At 39.0% G+C, this 19,641-nt stretch overlaps 2 protein-coding genes across 2 annotated transcripts; one reads left to right on the top strand and one right to left on the bottom strand.

The window, feature by feature from the left end:
* Positions 1–4,602: 4,602 nt before the first annotated feature.
* LOC115927933 (uncharacterized protein K02A2.6-like) lies at positions 4,603–5,454 on the top strand. Its single transcript, XM_030994294.1, has one exon. The coding sequence runs from the start codon at positions 4,603–4,605 to the stop codon at positions 5,452–5,454; it is 852 nt and encodes a 283-aa protein (XP_030850154.1).
* Positions 5,455–18,243: 12,789 nt separating this feature from the next.
* On the bottom strand, positions 18,244–19,056 carry LOC115927932 (allatostatin-A receptor-like). The gene has a single exon (XM_030994292.1). It carries the CDS (start codon positions 19,054–19,056, stop codon positions 18,244–18,246), a length of 813 nt encoding a protein of 270 aa, XP_030850152.1.
* Between the last annotated feature and the right edge of the window lie 585 nt (positions 19,057–19,641).

The raw sequence follows: 19,641 nt of genomic DNA, 5'->3' as shown, positions 1-19,641 counted from the left end.
ACGCACGCTGTACTGTAATTGGTCGCTATTGTCCTGCTTGTCAGATTCTATTGTTCAGGTGCGAATTAAGGCTACCTAATCCTTGGCTAATTGAATCACGAAAGTCTGTAATCAGCAGAGTGAATTCATGTTGTTCTATCGGCATGGCATGTGGTGTGTTTGAATGGGGGGGGGGGGGGGGGGGGGGGGGGCGATCGGACCAAAATGGCAAAGGCCCTTCAGCATATACAGAGCCGATTTGTGATATAGGATTTTCCGGCTAGATTCGCGAGTTTGTAATTCGAATTAATTAACTTTGCATTTGAGTTAGCGCAGATCGGCACTGCCATGCCAATTATCATTTAATTATCGTTATTTTATTTTATTTGGATTTTAGTTGAAGGGTTTCATAGATTTGTCATTAATTGAGAAACTGCTCAACAAGCATTCAAACTAATCATCACTTGTCGAGGCGTCGTTTCTATCATTTAACTTAACACCTGTCATTCGTAATCGAAATATTTTTATTAAGTCAGACAAAAATAATGAAAGACTAGCACATTGTTCATTAATTTGAATGAAACATATGAGATATAGAAACTTCATAGATTTGAAAACTAGTAAAAGGAATATAAACCCGTTATATACCTGACAGCACTAAAAACCGTCGAATTGGAGCGCAAGAGAAATTAATTTTAATGACAAATTCGCGAATTTGGCCGGGAAATCCTTCGAAAAATCGAGCTAACTAGGGCGGGAAATAAATAATGATAATTAGTTTCTTTTCACTTCACCACGCTGTTGGATTAAAGTAGAGAGTGAACACAAAAGAAACTTCAATTTTAAATGAGAAAACATAAACTTTGTCGATCACAAGACAGTGTGTGATTTTAAAGGAGGAGAAAACAAAAGTCCATGTTGCCAGGGTGTGTTTGCGTTATTAATTTTAGCTCTTGAAAAAACGAAAAATAAAAGAAAGTATGCTTTAAAGCAAATGTGTTAAGATTAAGAAACATGTGTTATTTCTTTTCTGGGGAACATTATCTTAGGGGCGTGTAAATCCTATACAAAAAGCAATAGCTTTTTGGAAATCTCGGACAAAATGCATAACAGTCGGAAAACAATTCAGTTTATCTTTACTATTTAACATGATTTAAAAGGAAGATGATCAATAGAAAAGAAAGAGAAGTGAGAGAGAGAGAGAGAGAGATAAACTGACACTGTAGTAAATTATGATATTGATGTGTTAGTTATTTTAAAAGGAGATCAAATGACAGAGAGGGGGGGAAGTCTAGAAGCCTAGTCTGCATGTATAGACTTGTTTTGCACTTTTAAAAAAGCTGCGTGCAAAACTTTGAAATTCCTGTATCTAGTAAAGATCAATTTTTAGTTGCTATTTTATTTGACAACCATTCAAATATGATATATGTTTCATTCAAATAGCAATTGTAAAGTGTGGTGTTTGTTTGGTTTGTTTTTAGCGTTAAAAATAGAGTCTGTTTCTGCAGACTATGTAGAGTTGACATCCTCTTGTTTGATCGCTATTGTCCGGCTTGCCAGATTCTTTTGTTCAGGTACGGATTAAGGCTGCCTACCTTGAATCACCCGAATTATATGTGGTCAGTAGTATGGGTATGGGCCCATCAGGAGGGGTGCATAATGGTCTTTATTCTTAAGGAGGCGCTATTCATAATAATAAATCGGGGTCGTTATTCATAGATAAGATTGACGTTCATCATAATACGACAAGGTGGGCACTCATGCTTTTTCGTATTATGAATAGCGACCCTCACGTTCTTATTATTAATAGCAGTACCGTAGAGTAGTGACCCCCAATTTAAATTATGAACTGAATGTGAATTATGAATAGCGACCTTCAACTCACTTATAAATAGCGGTCCTTATGCCGTTATGCATATATATGACACACCCCTTTTCCGTTTCATGATTATAGCGTGTCACGTTATGAATAGCGGTCCGTATGACTAGCGAGGCTACCCCACCAGGATATATAGTAGCTGGCAAATAATTGTATCTTTTATAAGTAGCCAAAAATAAATAGGCCTTCTTCCCTAGACATATTATGTTGGGCAAAAATAATAAAAAAAAAACATGTTTAGCGTCCTATTTTGGGGGAAAATAGGAAGGAGGAGGCCTTTTTTTTAAAATCAGAAATAGATCCATTTAGCAGTGTTTTCATTTTTTTTTCTTTAAAAACTCAACAAACAAAAAAAAACAAAAAAATAGGAGGCGGCCCCAAAAAGGAAGCGGGCGGGGACGCTAAACATGTATATATTTTTTAATGGCCTTGTCTTACAAGAGCTATATAGGGGCAAAAGTGACCCGTCACGATGAAATGAAACAGAACTCGCTGGCCTAGAAAATTTCGAATTTGCATATTTTTTTAAATCGGATGTTCAATGTTGCATGAATGTTCTGTAATGTTTTTTTCGCGTGTATTTTTGTTTGTCTTTAAATTTGTAGAGCTCTATTTAAAAAAAGAAAGATAACAGGAACTATACGTCGCGAATACAAGTGGGGGGTGGGGGGGGGGGGGGGGTATATCCACATCCCGGAGGGGTCATATGGACCATACGCCCATGCTACACCTTGCTGATCCATGAATAAGTAAGACTTAATGGCTTGACATCAGTTTGCATTGGCAATACGAACAAAATGACAAATAGCAAAAGGGGAAAAAGGAGAAGAATGGCATATGACAGAGACGGGGAGAAGTCTATAGAAACCTAGTCTGCATGTATAAACATTGTTTTGACACTTTCAGAAAGCCATGCGAACTCTGAAATTAATGTATCTTCTAAAGATATATTTTTTTAGTTCTTATTTATTGACAACCATTCAAATGTGATATTCTTGTATATACAGAAAGCAATTGTAATGTTTGTTTCTTTGTGGTTTTTTTAGCGTCAAAATAGAGTCTGTTTCTGCAGACTTTGTACAGTTGACATTCTCGAAAAACTCAAAAACACCAATGAGGCCGGTTCATTGTGGCGTCAAGCATTATATACCCCATCCCCCTATTTGCATGCTTACGAATATAAATACTTCCTGGCATCTCGTTTTGTGTATTTTTGAAAGAAAAGAAAGACAAGCGAGGACTGAGCATCATTGACACTGTCGAAATTTCTCTTTTCTTTTTATTAATATTATTGTTATTTTTACATTCTTTCATTTTATTCAATTATACGCCCATCTGAGCTTCCCCATTCTGGTTATGGAAAATTGTTGTTAACCGTTTTTAACATAACATTCTATCGCTTCTTTAGCACGGGCCTCGAGCCCGAGATATATCGTTAGTAAGTCATTCGCTTTTTCTCCTTCGGCGCCTGATATCTCCCACATTTCCTGTTTTTTTCATTTATATAGTGCAACATTTCTTATGTTTTCGCTCAACAAAACTCAAATTATCAAACAGCGAGGTAAACTGAACAGTGTCATCATGAATTAATATTAGTTTGATGATATCCTTCACCTCGATCCCTAGATAAGTCAAGAGCCAGCTTCGTGAGTTCCTTGGTATGATAACCTACCTTAGCCCATTCATACCAAATCTTTCAGCCCAGACTGCAAGCCTACGTGGTCTTTGAAGCAGGACGCTGAATTCCAATGGACTCCAACGCACCAGTCTGCCTTCAATGATTTACGTGACAAGGTATGTCACGATGCAACTCGGGCGTATTTCGATGTTAACAAGCCTACGGTACTGCAGGTAGATGCTTCTCTGCAGGGCTTGGGAGCGACTCTACTGCAGGATGGAAAGGGTATCGCGTTGCATCAAAGGCCCTCAGTGATGCAGAGACGAGGTACGCCAACATAGAGCGAGAGCTGCTTGCAGTGGTCTTCGGCTGTGAACGATTCCACATCTTCCTGTACGGGAAAAGTTTCATAGTTGAGACGGACCACAAGCCCCTGGAGATGATCCAGCATAAGCACCTGGCAGCGGCTCCACCTAGACTCCAGCGTATGCTCCTTCGTCTACAGCCATACAAGCTGACAATTGTCTACAAGCTGGTAAGGATGTACCAGTAGCTGACTGCCTATCCAGACGTCCTCTTGGTCCTCCAGAACACATCACCTTGACCTGCAAATCAACTTTGTACAGTTTGCTCCAGACCGTTTGAGTCAGTTGAAGGAGGAAACAGCCAAGAATGCAGAGTTTGCAGCACTACAGACGGTGATTGTGAAAGGGTGGCCAGAGAAGAGACGTGAGCTACCACGGCAGCTGCAGAGATACTGGGCCTTTCGAGATCAACTTGCAGTTGAGGATGGACTGATCCTGAATGGTGAACGAATCCTTATTCCACACTCCATGAGGGAGTACATACTGAGCAAGCTCCACGAAGGTCTCAAGGTATCGAGAAGACACGACTTCGGGCTAAGGCTTCTGTGTACTGGGAATCAATCAATGACGATATCGAGGTCCTGGTGAAAGGCTGCTCAGTCTGCCAAGAGTACAAGCCCTCGCAGCCCCATGAGACTCTTCTCCAGCACGAGATACCCACACGATCCTGGCAAGTCTTAGGTACAGACTTATTTCACTTTGAAGGGAACAATTATCTCATCATTGCAGATTACTTCTCAAAGTTCCCTTTCATCCGGAAAATGCCTCAAGAGTGTACCAGTGCTGCAGTAGTCAATGCGACCCGTCAGGTGTTCGCAGAACAAGGAGTTCCAGAAAGAATCGTTAGCGACAACGGAAGACATTTTGACTCCTCAACATACAGAGACTTTGCTACACAGTGGGGATTCAGCCATGTTACATCCTCTCCCCACTACCCCAGGTCAAATGGCTTCATTGAGCGAATGATTCAAACTGTCAAGAATACGCTCAAGAAAGCTAAAGTGAGTGGTATCGACCCCAACATGGCTCTACTATGTATCCGTGCCACTCCAATTGACAGCCGCATACCAAGCCCAGCTGAGCTTCTTTACGGGAGGAAGATGAAGGACAACTTACCAACTCGAATCCGCAACAACTCCCCTGGTCGTGATGATGTTAACCATCGTATGCAGCTTCGACAGCAGAGCCAGAAGTATCATCACGACAAATCAGCCCATGACCTAGCACCACTCTCACCTGGGCAGCTTGTGAGAGTCCGAGACCAGACATCACGTCACTGGATAACAGCTACTGTTCGTGAGCAATGCCATGAGCCTAGGTCATATCTCGTCGAGACGCCTAATGGAAGGGTGCTTCGCAGAAACCGGCAACACCTCGCTGATATTGAGCCCAGGCGTATCCATCATGATGAGGAGGTAACCAAGACACCCGATCCTCATACACGCGAAGAGATGACGCTTGATCCAACGCCCGTCATCAGAGGTTCTCCTGCCCCAACCCCTGCCCCAAACCCTGCCCCAAAACCTGCCCCAAACCCTGTTCCAATCCCCAACCACCAGCAGACCACCCGCAGTGGCCGGGTAATCAAGAAGCCAGAAAAACTGACTTATTAATAGGACTTCATCTTTGGATACTTCAAGTTTGGACATTATGGACTCAGTTTATTTTTCTGTAAGGGGGATGTAATATGTGATCTTATACATTGACTCAATGCTACATGCTATACACACATACACACAGTTAATGTACACTGTGGTGTATGGGCTTTTGTATACACAATATAAACCAGTCATGCTGGATTGCAACTTCACTCTGATGTTTCTCTATGTGTCTTCATTTGAGTACTAACCATACAGCTAAACAACCCCACATTATACTATCAACATATCCATAAAAACTACCGTCCTTTTCAGTTTGCTTTAAAAAAAAAATATTTATTAGACTTAATCGTATTTTAAAGAATAAGAACAATAAAATGATTGATATTTTGTAATTTCCCGTAGTGAAAAAAAGGGTTTATAAATAGACCGGGCTATTTATTACTGACATTTTTCTTCTCACCTCCTTAACTACTCACTCATTTTGGAATCATCTTGACAAACTCATTTTTTCTCTCTTTCAAATTCTTCGTGTCTTTTCTTAACGCTTTTTAAAATACATTTGGAGTTTGGCCACCGTTTTTAATGACAAAGAATTAAGACGTGAGCTGACCAGAAAATTAATATTGATATTTTCTTATCTTTCCTCCTAAATCCAGCACTTGTATTCTCGACAACAACATCATCTAAATAGGCTATACACCCATTCTACTGACCACATCCTATTTCGACTGGGGTAGGGACTATAATAGAGTCACACAATTTGAGCATGTAACACTGTGTGTTAAATTTCTTCCCCCTCTGACATTCCTCACTTGGAGAAACATATTTCGATAACGAATGGTGACAGGTGTTAATTTAATGATAAACACGATGCCTCGACAAGTGACGATTAGTTTGAATGCTAGTTGAGCAGTTTCTAAATCAAATGACAAATCTATAAAACCCTTCGTCCAAAATCATAAATTAAATAAAATAATGGGAGAATTGAATTATAATTGGCATGGCAAAGCCGATCTGCGCTAACTCAAATGCAAAGTAAATTCGATTACAAACTCGCTAATCTGGCCGGGAAATCGTAGAGCCTTTGCCATTTTGGTCCGATCGCGTTTATACCCCCCCCCCCCCCCCCCCCCCCCCCCCCCCCCCCCCCATTTTAAACACACACTTGCCATGCCGATAGAACAACATGAATTTAAATATTCACGCACTCTGCTGAATACAGTCTTGGGTGATTCAGGTTATGCAGCCTTAATCCCTACCTGAACAATAGAACTGGCAAGCCGGACAATAGCGATCAAACAACAGCCTTTAATACTTTGCCGTGCGTGCATGCCTACGACGTATTTTTGAATTTTCCCGAGAATGTCATAGTCTGCAGAAACATACTCTTATTTTACCCAAACCCACAACAACACACACACTTTACAATTGCTAATCGGATTAATGAAAAACATATCATATTGGAATGGTTGCCAAATGAAATAACAACTAAAAATTGATCTTTACTATAGATACCGGTACAGTAATTTCAAAGTTTGCACGCGGCTTTCTAAACAAAACAAAGTCTATACATGCAGACTAGGCTTCTAGACTACTGTCATTTGATCTCCTTTTACAATAAACGCATCAATATCATTATATGATACAGTGTCAGTTATTTTTCTCTCTCTCCCTTCTCTTTCTTTTATATTGATCATCTTCCTTTTTTCATCATGTTAACAGTAACTGAATAGTTTTCAAACTGTTATGAACTTTGTCCGAGATTTCCACGGATTTCCACGGCCCTAACATAGTTAATGCATGTTCCCCAGAAAAGAAATAACACCCGTGTCTTTTATCTTAACACATTTGATTTAAAAGCCTACTTATTAATTTATTTTATTTTTCGTTTTTCTAAAAAACTAGGATTAATAACACAAACACACCCTTAACAGGTTGATTTTTGTTTTCTCCTTTTAAAATCACACACCTGTGATCGACAAAGTTTATGTTTTCTCTTTTAAAATTGAAGTTTCTTTTAAGTTCACTCTCTACTTTTATCTAACGGCGTGGTGAAGTGAAAAGAATCTCATCACCATTATTTATTTTCCGCCCTAGTATAGCTCGATTTTTAGAAGGATTTCCCACCCAAATTCGCGAATTTGTCATTAAAATTAATTGTCTTGAGTTAAAATTCGACGCTTTTTAACGGCTGTCGGGTATATCTCGGGTTTATATTCCTTTTACTAGTGATTATAAAACCCTTCGACCAAAATCCAAATAAAATAAAATAACGGGATAATTGGTATGGCAATATGCCGAGCTGCGCTAACTCAAATGCAAAGTAGATTAATTCGAATGACATGCGAATCTGGCCGGGAAATCCTATATCACAAATCGCCTCTGTATGCTTAAGGGCCTTTGCCATTTTGATCCGATCGCGTTCAAAACCCCCCCCCCCCCCATTCTAACACACACATTCCATGCCGATAGAACAACATGAATTTAAATATACACCAACTCTGCTGAATACAGACTTTCGTGATCAAATTAGCCAAGGGATTAGGTAGCCTTAATTCGCACCTGAACAATAGAATCTGACAAGCAGGACAATAGCGACCAATTACAGTACAGCGTGCGTCGCCGCGCGCGTGTACATAGTAAAAAGTGTGAAGTACTGGTACGTAGATGCTTCATTGTTGACAGCATAAATGTATAGGTGCTTCAACCAGATACACCGCATCCCTAGCTGCTTCAACTTAGTCTTGTTTGTTATTATTCATATCTATTCAGTCCCAAAATAACCGACAGAGGTGTACGTTTGATTTATATTTCCTTCGAAAGACAAATCGGGGCCTGATTTCTAGACTGTGAACTCGTTCTAGCTTTCAATTAAACGCAACAAATCAGAACTGGAAAAATGACGGCGGCATGGGCAGATCTAGAGTCGGACTTCGGGTAGCTGGACGGATCGCCGAGCTGGACCCATCAACAAGCAGCTGCGAGGAGAACCGCAGATTATTTCTCCTTGTCAGTGGGATCTGACTAGACATTGACAATAACTGCCTTGACTTGACAAAACTGATATTACATGCATCTACCTTGAATTGACATGATCTGCATCGACTTGACAAAGATAATAATCTACCCGGAGTTGACAAGGATAGTATTATCTGACCTGACTTGAACAAGATAATATAATCCCCCGACTTGACGAGGATAAAATTATCTACCCGGACTTGACAAGGATAATATTATCTGACCTGACCTGACAAAGATAAAATTATCTACCCGGACTTTGACGAGGATAATATTATCTGACCTGACTTGACAAGTTAATATTATCTGACCTGACTTGACAAAGATAAAATTATCTGACCTGACTTGACAAGGATAATATTATCTGACCTGACTTGACAAAGATAAAATTATCCGACCTGACTTGACAAGTTAATATTATCTGACCTGACTCGACAAAGATAAATTATCTGACCTGACTTGACAAGTTAATATTATCTGACCTGACTTGACAAAGATATGACTATCTTTTACATTATATACACATATATATATATATATATATATATATATATAAAAGTTTCTCACTCGGACAGGTATCTTTGTCTTCACAATTGTAATACCTGGAAATGCAACACAATAATAAAGTCACTTAATGGAACGCAATATATCACATTGATATATATATATATATATATATATATCAATGTGATATATATATCTATCAATGTGATATATTGCGTTCCATTGAGTGACTATATTGTGTTGCATTTCCAGGTATTACAATTGTGAAGACAAAGATACCTGTCCGAGTGAGAGACTTTTTTTAATTTAAAAAAAAGAAACATATTAGCTGAAATTATATAAACGTAAGCTTTGACAAATTGAAAAAGGGTAGTGAATTTCATTCTGACCTTTAAAAAAAATGAAAATAATGCTTAAAAGACGTGAAATTGGATTTCCCACTTTTTGCTAAATATTGAACAATGATTTGTTCATTTTGAAAAGATATACTGTTAGGAATGTAGACTCCAGATTTTAGAAAAAGTCATCTCCCATAGGGATTACACGCAAAAAGTAATGGATTAAGTGAAAATAGGGTAATAATAAAGTAAAAAGGGTTATTTATGACATTATTTGCGAATCTACGTGTTTAAATAATCAAAGGAGATGGTACAGTGAAGGTCAAAAGGAAAAAAAAGTGAAGAAAAAAAAGTGTTGGAGACACCCGGACTCGAACCAGGGATCTCGAGGTTGGAAGTCAAGTGCGTTACCGATATACCAAAACATCTCCCGTAGCGATTACACGTAAACGGGAAATGGAATTCAGAAATCCTACTTTGCAAGTGAAATATGAGCATGATCCCGGCATCTAATCGAAAAATAAAAGACACACTTTTGATAGCTCATTTTCTCGGCTACAACATATCCAAAGCTCAGCGAAAACAAAGCTAAAACAACGGAGATTTTGCTCGCGAAAGACAGGAGTGTAGAATCCAGTTTTGAGAAAAAGTCATGTCCCATAGAGAATACACGCAAAATGCGAAAAATTGACATGCCTCCTTTAATCGCAAAAATACACCATGATAGTTTTGTCAAAAATAAAAATTGTGAATATTACATTTGTAGAAAATTGTCTCAGCTAGAACTTATCAAAATTAAAAAAAGAAAATTGATCCATATTTACAGAGATACAATCAATTTTCCAAAAATATGCTGACGTCATAATATGCAAATTAAAATTTTGAGTTTGGAGGCCATTATGATGACGTCATGAGTTAATTGAGGATCAAATGAGACATGAAATCATATCTCCGACTCATAATCTATCCAAATATGAAAAAATATTAGGAGTTTCTATCTATTTTAAAGAGTTACAATGAATTTTATATAGGCATGTTTTTGCCCATGTATTGTGGATAAAGATAACGCAAATCCGCGCGTGCTGTCAACTTTGACGGACGCTCATTGCGTTAATAAAAGGTGAACAAATTATCAAAATGCTTGGAAAAATGTACCAAATATGATGACAGAAAAAAATCGGCGATTCTATGTTGCAAAATGCCAGTACGCGCGAAAACGCGCGCGCATGCGCGTGTGCGTAATTTTTTATCAAATGCTCCATATGGCCTGAAACGTATGCAAAAAAAATTTGGGATAATTTAGAGCATTTTTAATTTTTGCGCGCGCGTAAACGCGCGGACGAGCGGCGGACGAGCGCGCACGCGCGCATTTACGCACGTTTATTGACCTAAAATTGACCGGACGGATATTGATCTTAATCATGATAAATATGAATGAAAAATTACTATTCGTTATAAAGATATGATCATTAGTTGATTTTCACAAAATGGCGCCTGGATGACGTCACGATGACTTTGAGTCTTTGAAAATTCACGCAGTTCTAAGTTAGACTAAGATCTATCATCATTGAAAGTTTCATGATAATGGCTTGATTCAGTCTTGAGATATCCTGCGAACAAAATCGAGGAAGAATACTAGGAATAAAAATCTTGACGAAATCAATAGGTGATACGTAGACTTCGTTACGTATCACCTAAAAATACACTATAAGTTAAAAAACAAATGAAATACATAAGAAATTATCAAAACAAGAGATAACATAAGGAATAAGCTGGCTCTTCCAATTTGTTTTGTCGTATTATTATTCCACATGGTCTAATGAATATATGTAGTGAAAAATATGAATAATATATGAATTATGGGTAACAATATGATTTTATGACCTTATTTGCATATATATTACCATACATATGCAAATGAGTTAATTTTTTCAAAAAAATTGATATCATATTATTATTCTATACACTTTACTTGATATGCGTGGAAATTTTCGCGGCGATCGGCCGTTTCACGGCCGAGATCTTAAGGGGGCCATCATATGGAAACGTTGTATCATCCGCTCAATCTGACTTGCGTGCATAGAACAAATAAGCATTTTTCCATGAAAAAGTGACGTTTTCTAAAATGTGCGTTTCTTTCCAGCATTGGGGCGCCCGGAAGTCACTCGGGTAACATTTCATAAAGTATAATATAAAAAGACCATATGCAAATTTTCTGTATTTTTGTCGGAAAAAATACATTTATCCAGCACAATAACGTCTCTTTTTGCGTTGGAGAAGAGCAAATAGCGAGTTTCAATCACACTTTGGCCGCTGTCTCAAGCTCTCACTCGTTTCACTGTGGTCAAGCGACTTTGGGGCAAGCGGTTAATGAAAATACTAATCGTTAGCTTTATTCTGGTATTAAACGTTTTGATTGATTGTGTATAATTTTGTCGGAAATAAAGGAAACAAAAAGGCTCGACCAATAATTTATCAGTGTCTGAATTGACCTTTTGACCTTGAATTCCCTGATGCAAGCGCACTAATGACGTCATCTTCGCTAAATCGGCGTCTTTTATCGTAAAATGCGACACTTTTACAATGTTTATACATCTTTTTTAACTATTAGTAAGATTTAACATATTTTTTCTGATATCACTGAAGTTTTGGGTTTTATTTAATGAGTAATTTTAAAATAAGAGCCATTTTACTGTTTTAATTTACTGGACTGTACTATTAAAGTCGCAGGGTAGAAAGATGCATTTTCCAACCGCGCCAAATTTAATTTACGTTCCAACATTCTGTTAAATGGGTTCGTGTTGCTAAGAATCCACTGCTTTCTGCTCAAACAAACGTCCACATGCGGAGTCCTTTATCAACTAAATTATTTAAATTTATGGATCCTTCCTAGCTTCTCAGGTGTTTGTGTTGCTGTTGAAGCATTTGATTCACCTGCTATCATTCTAATTTCATTTTGGTTTTATAGTTTCATCGTAGTCGTTTATCAACTATATGTATTAAAATGTATGAATGCTTCCTCCCCAGGTGTTTGTGGTGTTTATGCATTTCATTCACCTGTTTTTATTCTTTGTACTCCAATTGTTAGAATACAAAATGCATTTTGGTTTTATAGTTTCATGCAATAAGTAAGTCAATTAAAGAGTATGCATGTTCTGCACAATAAAAACAATGTGTGTCCCTATTGTACAATGTAATGTGTCCCCTCATTTTGTAATAGTTAATTTACCCATTCACATAATGGAACTACCTGCCCGATTAAGCTAGTGGCCTGTGACCCGTGAGCACCAACACCGTTTGGGAGTCAGTTTATGATCAACTTCTTTTATGAGACAAATACAAGCAAACGTTTCCATATGAATGCCCCCCTCCCCGGCCGGCCGTACTAAGACCTCAAATAGCCCGGCCTTTTTAGGGTTAAAGCAATCCCACATTCAACTTTATTTTCAATACCTAACTTTATATATTTATTTTTTGAAGTTGATATTTCATGCACATTGTGGCAAGTATTGGCACTTTTATTAGGCGTATGCATACCACTGAAAAAAGGGCGTAACAAGAGTCCTAGCATTGATGGGGCACTGGAACCAGTGCGGGGTTGTGGGAGGTGATGCGCTACCGTTGCACCGGTCTTACCTTGGTGTATGAAATACGAATTAACAAGGCCACCGATTACACAGGAATGTGAAAGGGGATCCAGCCGGTTTTCCCTCTCAATTCATTGAATTTTATCTGTGTAATATTTTTCTCTTTCCCCTTTTCTTCTTCTTTTTCTTCTCCTTCTTCTTCTTTATTTTTCCTTGTTTTCTCATCTTCTTCGTCTTCTTCTTGTTGTTGATATTCAACAGCATTATCATTATCCCCACCATGCCCTCCTTCTCCATCTCCTCCTCCGTCTCCTTCTTTTTCTGATATCATATGAGCTCCGTTTATGATTTCACAACGCCCCCTATCGTCAGAGTCAGCAGCTACATGTTAGCCTATGGAATTTTACCCCCAAAAAATCGTTGTTTTTTTTTTTTGTTTTTTTTTGTTTAAACGAAAAGCACATCCACCCCGACGTACGTTATCACTAGCTCTTTCATTGGAACCGTCATGTCCCATTGACTTTTGAAACCTCACCCACCGTAATTTGATCAAAATAGGTTGCAAGCTCGCCATTGCCTATAATACACATGTAAAACAAGTCGAACTTTGGACTCAGTTTGCCAAGCGAATTTAAGATTATAGGTCAAGCACACAAAGGATAAGAAGCATGAATTATCATAGATCACTTCTGCTTGGTTCATTATGTCCATTTCATCAAACCCCTCACCGTAATTTTTCCATTTAGTAAAATCAAACATTTTGCCGAGGTAAGCAAAAACATGAATATTCGTGATCACCATGGACTATTCGATTATTTAACAGAGGGTGAAATTGTGCATCACATCAAACCCCTACTTTAAGTCAAGTATTTCATTGTATTATGTAGTTTGGTAGGATTATTTTAATAACCGTTTAATTATCAGATATCAATGATAGTTTAAAGATATGGAAAATGTTCTTGTATTTTATTTTTAGCAAAGCAATCTCACATACAAAATTTACTACCAAGTGTCGTCTTATCCGTCGATTGTCATCTGCTATATACGTCCAGCGAGCGAAAATGAGACAACCGGAGCAATATGTTTTCGACATTCGATCAGGCACACGTTCCTCATTGCTCCGCCATTGAACCCCGCAATATTCAAGCCGTCTGTTGGTTATGGATCAGTCATGTATCCGACATCGCTTGAAGATCGGATCCAATATTTTGTAAAGCCTTTGCCTATAGTTCCTTTTCATCGCCATGTAGATGAAAGGATTAATCCAACATTGTGACGTGGACAGAATTAACACAATTCTAAAAGCTACTGAACTCACGCATCCCCCAAAATGTACCGTGTAAATCTGCCACACTGCCGTAGGTAACCAGGCAACGAAGAATGCCGCAGGGACTGCGATGCAGACGAGCACTCCTTTCAGCTCTGATGGTTGCCGCCTACCCGGCATCCGCGGATCACCTTTCGCGCCTTTTCGCTTCTGCGTTTTGTCCGATGACGTTGCGTCCGTTTTCAAGTCTTTATTAAGGGCGCTGTCCCTGAACCGGCCCTCCGATTCGGCGATTCGACGAGCTTGTTTTTCGAAACGTTGGCAACCATTCCTTGCATGATTGTCATCATGATTGCGAACAAAATCAGGATGTATGAAAACACGTAAATGCTGTAAGTTAAGGGTCCTCGCGATCGTGCAACAAAGTTAGCGTAACAGAAACCAACCATCGGATAAAACTGAACATCTGAGAAAGGCCCCTTGCTTCCTACACCTATAAACACGGCCATCAGCGCGTAGTAACTAACGGTAACGAAGAGAGAAACGGCAGTGGCCCTGGACTTGGTGATCATGGACGCGTACTTGAATGGGTGAACGACGGCGATGAAGCAATCGTAAGTGACGAGGAGAATGAGGATGATGGATATACCAAGATTCGTGATGATCAGGTAGATACAAAACACGCAAAATCCACGACCGAATGGCCATGACTTCAGAACTACTGCCGATATCGAGGGTACCCAGCCAATACCCGTACAAAGATCCGACATGGATAGGAAATAGAATACCACTTTCCTAGGTTCACTGATGTCCGTCAACTTTCGAAGCACTACGAAATTGAGCGTATTCCCAACGAAGCAAAGAAGACAGGAAACAACCAGGAAAGCTGCGTAAACGTACTGCACTGTTGCGTGTCCCAAAACTTCTTCAGTTGAGCTATCATTAGCTCGGCAGTTTATTGAATCCATATTTCCGCTGAATGTAGCCAAATCCTTATCAGCCGCCAACAAGTTGATCCTTTGTTTTTCCAATGGCGCATGCATTCCAAAAGTTTAATGGAAAGACCGTCCACTGTGCCACACGAAATTGCAGCCTGGCATCGATGTTCATTCGTTGGAATACGTTTTCCTTTCCAGATATGCAAATTAAGCTACTTTTTTCTTCTTTATCTCTCTCTCTCTCTCTCTCTCGCTCTCTCTTTCAACCCCACTTACGAGTGCTTTGACAGAGTCTGATGACCCGACTTTATAATTAAACGCTTATAGGTATGCTAACCTCGTTTCGCCCAGATAATGTCAATAAGTGAAGAACAGGCAATCAGAATTAGGGCTGCAGTAGAATGAATATAAACCAATCATTACAGAGTGGACGATTAAAGATTTATATCACTACAATAATTTAATGCTTGTCGCATTTGCTTAGAAACGCACAACAGAATAATCTATGTAATATTTTCCACGACGGATGGGCTATAGACAGTTGAATATTTTTGGAGTAGTGTGTCAACTATAATCAAATTGAAATAAGCACCCTAAAAGGTAGTTTTGTTTTTTTTTTTGTAAAATAACCATTTCAGGACTTCTTTATTTTTTCTTCATAATAATATAAACATATTCAAATTTCTAGCATTTGCCTCCATTTGTGGAGGGATTTGCATGGTTTTCTAATATTTTCTTCTATTTGTAAACGATAACTTATTTAGGTAAATAAAAATATGAAGAAGTCTCTATGTTCTACATTCATATCTGCAAGTACAAGCATATTCCCGAGTGATTGAATCGCTCTTATAATACGTGCATATTGACTATACCACCTTCCATCCTTAAATAATATTTTCGCACTTAACTCATAACTGGTAGAAGACCTTTACCATCCATTAAATCCCCAACAAACAAAATGTCAGAATTTATCCAATTCCTATAAAAATGAAAAAAAAGCATTTTCATTTTATACGTTACATTTGTATTCAGCCAAATCATTTCTCTACGATAGTTGCCAAAAGTACATGATCGATACAAGAAAAAGGACTGGTCATAATTAAATTATAGTAGAAATGAGAACATCTTGTTCTCCAGAAAACTTGCGTTTTTTGTATTATATTTACAATTCATTATCACCTTTCTACCACCAATTTGCTCAAAGCAATATTCAAAAATACATTTGCAACCTGCATTTAATTCATCGCTTAGATATTTAGGCCTACAAAACCAATATATATATAAAACGATGCAACCTTTGTTTGAACATCTAACATATCTAAACCACCTTCTTGAATACTATTTAATACATTTGACATTTTACCTTTGCAGGGGGGTGTTTCATAAAGCTATTCGTAAAGTTACGCATGCCTTTACGAACGACTTGTATATGAAAAGCCAAATGGGATGCTCAATCATTATGGATTATTATTTATTAAGTTAAACTGTGCAGATGTAGATTAACATTCTTATTATAACAACCATTTTTAATGCAAAGTATATTTTTTGCCATGATTTAATTGAGGTTATTGGAAATATCAGAAAAAACTTTGGGCTTCCTATCTGGCACTTCATATACAAGTCGTTCGTGAAGTCATGCGTAACTTTACAAACTCTTTATGAAACACCCCCCAGGTCTCCCTTTCCATAGGAAATCAAAAAATAACTTATCGAGCTCCTAATTATCTCTTCAGGACGAGACAAAACTTGTGATGTATAAATGATTTTCGACATTATCAGTGATTTTAATATCATTATTTTTCCTTTAACCCTAAAGGTAGTTATTCGCATTTGCAAGCAGAAAATAAAGTGTTTGAATATTGTGGGTAGAATAATATGTCCAAAAAACGCCTGGAGAAGATAACAATTAATAACAACTTATAAATGTACAACATGACTTTAGATCATAAACTAGTAACAACTACATAAACATTTACATAACATTCACAAGTGATGTACACACACACGCACACAACATACACAAACACGCACATATTCTTTCTCTCTCTCTCTCTCTCATTTCATATATTGCATTGAGGGGGCACTGGAACCAGTGCGGGGTTGTATATAATATGCTCTCCCGTTGCACCGGTCTTACTCGGTGTATGAAATACGAATTAACAAGGCCACCGATTAGACGGGAAATGTGAAAGGGGATTCACCCGGCCCCCCCACTCAGAGGTCGGAATGACCGCATGCGTGTTGCCAAAATGTCCGGTAAAGGGGTACTTTTCGTGCGACAAAGTCCGGCCCGAGAATTGTAAAAAAAGGGGTGTATTTGACTTTTCACCTGGAGATTTCTTTAAAAAGGGGGTGTTTTTTCTTTTTTTTCTTCATCTCTTTGGACTCCTGAGAAATTATCCGAATTTAGGGGGGTACATTGAGCATTTTTCCTGATTTAGGGGGGTCTCCAAGGCAGGAAAAGCCCGCGAAAAGCCCGCGAAAGGGGGGTTCGGAAATGTTGGCAGTCCTCAGATAGGGGGTGCTTTCAAAAAGAGGGTACGAGCATATGCGTACCCTAAATAACACTGAGTGGGGGGGGCCGGGGGGATTCAGCCAGTTTTTCTCTTCCAAATCGTTAACTGTTATTTGTTTATTCTCTTTTCTTTTTCTCTTTCCCCTTTTCTTCTTCTCTTCTTTTCTTCTCTTTTTTTTCTTCATTTTGTCCTTGTTTTCTCATCTTCTTGTTGTTGTTGATATTCAACAGCATCATCGTTATCCCCATCATGCCCTCCTTCTCTTTCTCCTCCTCCTTGTCATTCTTTTTCTTATATTGTTCGCCATTCGATCAGGCGCATGGTCCCCATTGCTCCGCCATTGAACCCCGCAATGTTCAAGCCGTCTGTTAATGGTTATGGATCAGTCATGTATCCGACATCGCTTGAAGATCGGATCCAATATTTTGTAAAGCCTTTGCCTATAGTTCCTTTTCATCACCATGTAGATGAAAGGATTAATCCAACATTGTGATGTGGAAAGAATAACCACAATTCTAAAGGCTACTGAACTCACGCATCCCCCAAAATGTACCGTGTAAATCTGCCACACTGCCGTAGGTAACCAGGCAATGAAGAATGCCGCAGAGACGGCGATGCAGACGAGCACTCCTTTCAGCTCCGATGGTTGCCGCCTACCCGGCATCCGCGGATCTCCCTTCGGGCCATTGCGCTTCTGCGTTTTGTCCGATGACATTGCGTCCGTTTGAAGTCTTCAGTGAGGACGCTATGCCTGAACCGGCCCTCCGATTCGGCGATGCGACGAGCTTGTTTTCTCGAAACGTTGGCAACCATTCCCTGTATGATTGTCATCATGATTGCGAACAAAAGCAGGATGTATGAAACACCGTACATGCTGTAAGTAAAGGGTCCTCGTGCAACAAAGTTAACGTAACAGAAACCAACCATCGGATAAAACTTAACATCAGAGAAAGGCCCCTTGCTTCCTACACCTATAAACACGGCCATCAGCGCGTAGTAACTAACGGTAACGAAAAAGGACAGTGCAATGGCCCTGGACTTGGTGATCATGGACGCGTACTTGTACGGGTAAACGACGGCGATGAAGCAATCGTAAGTGACAAGGAGAATGAGGATGATGGATATACCAAGATTCGTGAGAATCAGGTAAATACAAAACACGCAAAATCCACGATCGAATGGCCAAGACTTCAGAACTACTGCCGGTATCGAGGGTACCCAACCAATACCCGTACACAGATCCGACATCGATAGGAAGTAAAATACCACTTTCCTAGGTTCACTGATGTCCGTCAACTTTCGAAGCACCACAAAATTGAGCGTATTCCCAACGAAGCAAAGAAGACAGGAAACAACCAGGAAAGCTGTGTAAATGTACTGCACTGTTGCGTGTACCAAAACTTCTTGCGTTGAGCCGCCATTAGCTCGGCAGTTTGTTGAATCCATAGTTCCTCTGAGTCCATCAAAATCCTTACCAACCGCCAAAAACTTGGTCTTTTGTTTTTTCAATGCACATTCATTCCAAAAGTTTGATGGAAGGACCGTCCACGTACGTTTGCCCCACGAAAATATGCAGCCTGGTATCGATGTTCATTCTTTGGAATACGTTTGTCATTATGTTTCTTTCCAGACATGCAGAATAAAATGATGCTCCTTGTGTTTCTTTATCCCCTCTCTCTCTCTCTCTCTCTCTCTCTCTCGTTTTCAACCCATTAACCCCGCACGCTCAAGAGTGCTCTGACAGAGTCCAATTTTTATCAAGGCTTACTGCATGCTGATGACCCGACTTTATAATTAAACGCTTAGGTATGCTAACTTCGTTTCGCCCAGGTATAATGTCAATAAGTGAAAAACAGGTAATCAGAATTAGAGCTGAAGTGGAATAATTAAACCAGTCATTAGTGAGTGGACGATTAAAGATTTATATCACTACATAGTTTGTTGCTTATCGCAGTTGCCTTAAAATACAGAAAAGAATCGTCTTTGTAATGTAAAATTTTCACGACGGATGGGCTATAAAGAGTTGAACAT

This window comes from Strongylocentrotus purpuratus, unplaced genomic scaffold (assembly GCF_000002235.5).
Source record: "Strongylocentrotus purpuratus isolate Spur 01 unplaced genomic scaffold, Spur_5.0 spur5_scaffold_21, whole genome shotgun sequence".
In the NCBI taxonomy this organism is placed as follows: Eukaryota; Metazoa; Echinodermata; class Echinoidea; order Camarodonta; family Strongylocentrotidae; genus Strongylocentrotus; species Strongylocentrotus purpuratus.
This window is presented reverse-complemented; position numbering and strand designations above follow the sequence as displayed.

What these genes read in the sequence shown, in the direction of transcription:
- LOC115927933 (XM_030994294.1), top strand. Translation starts at nt 4,603, where the DNA reads ATGCCTCAAGAGTGTACCAGTGCTGCAGTAGTCAATGCGACCCGTCAG.
- LOC115927932 (XM_030994292.1), bottom strand. Translation starts at nt 19,056, where the DNA reads ATGGATTCAACAAACTGCCGAGCTAATGGCGGCTCAACGCAAGAAGTT.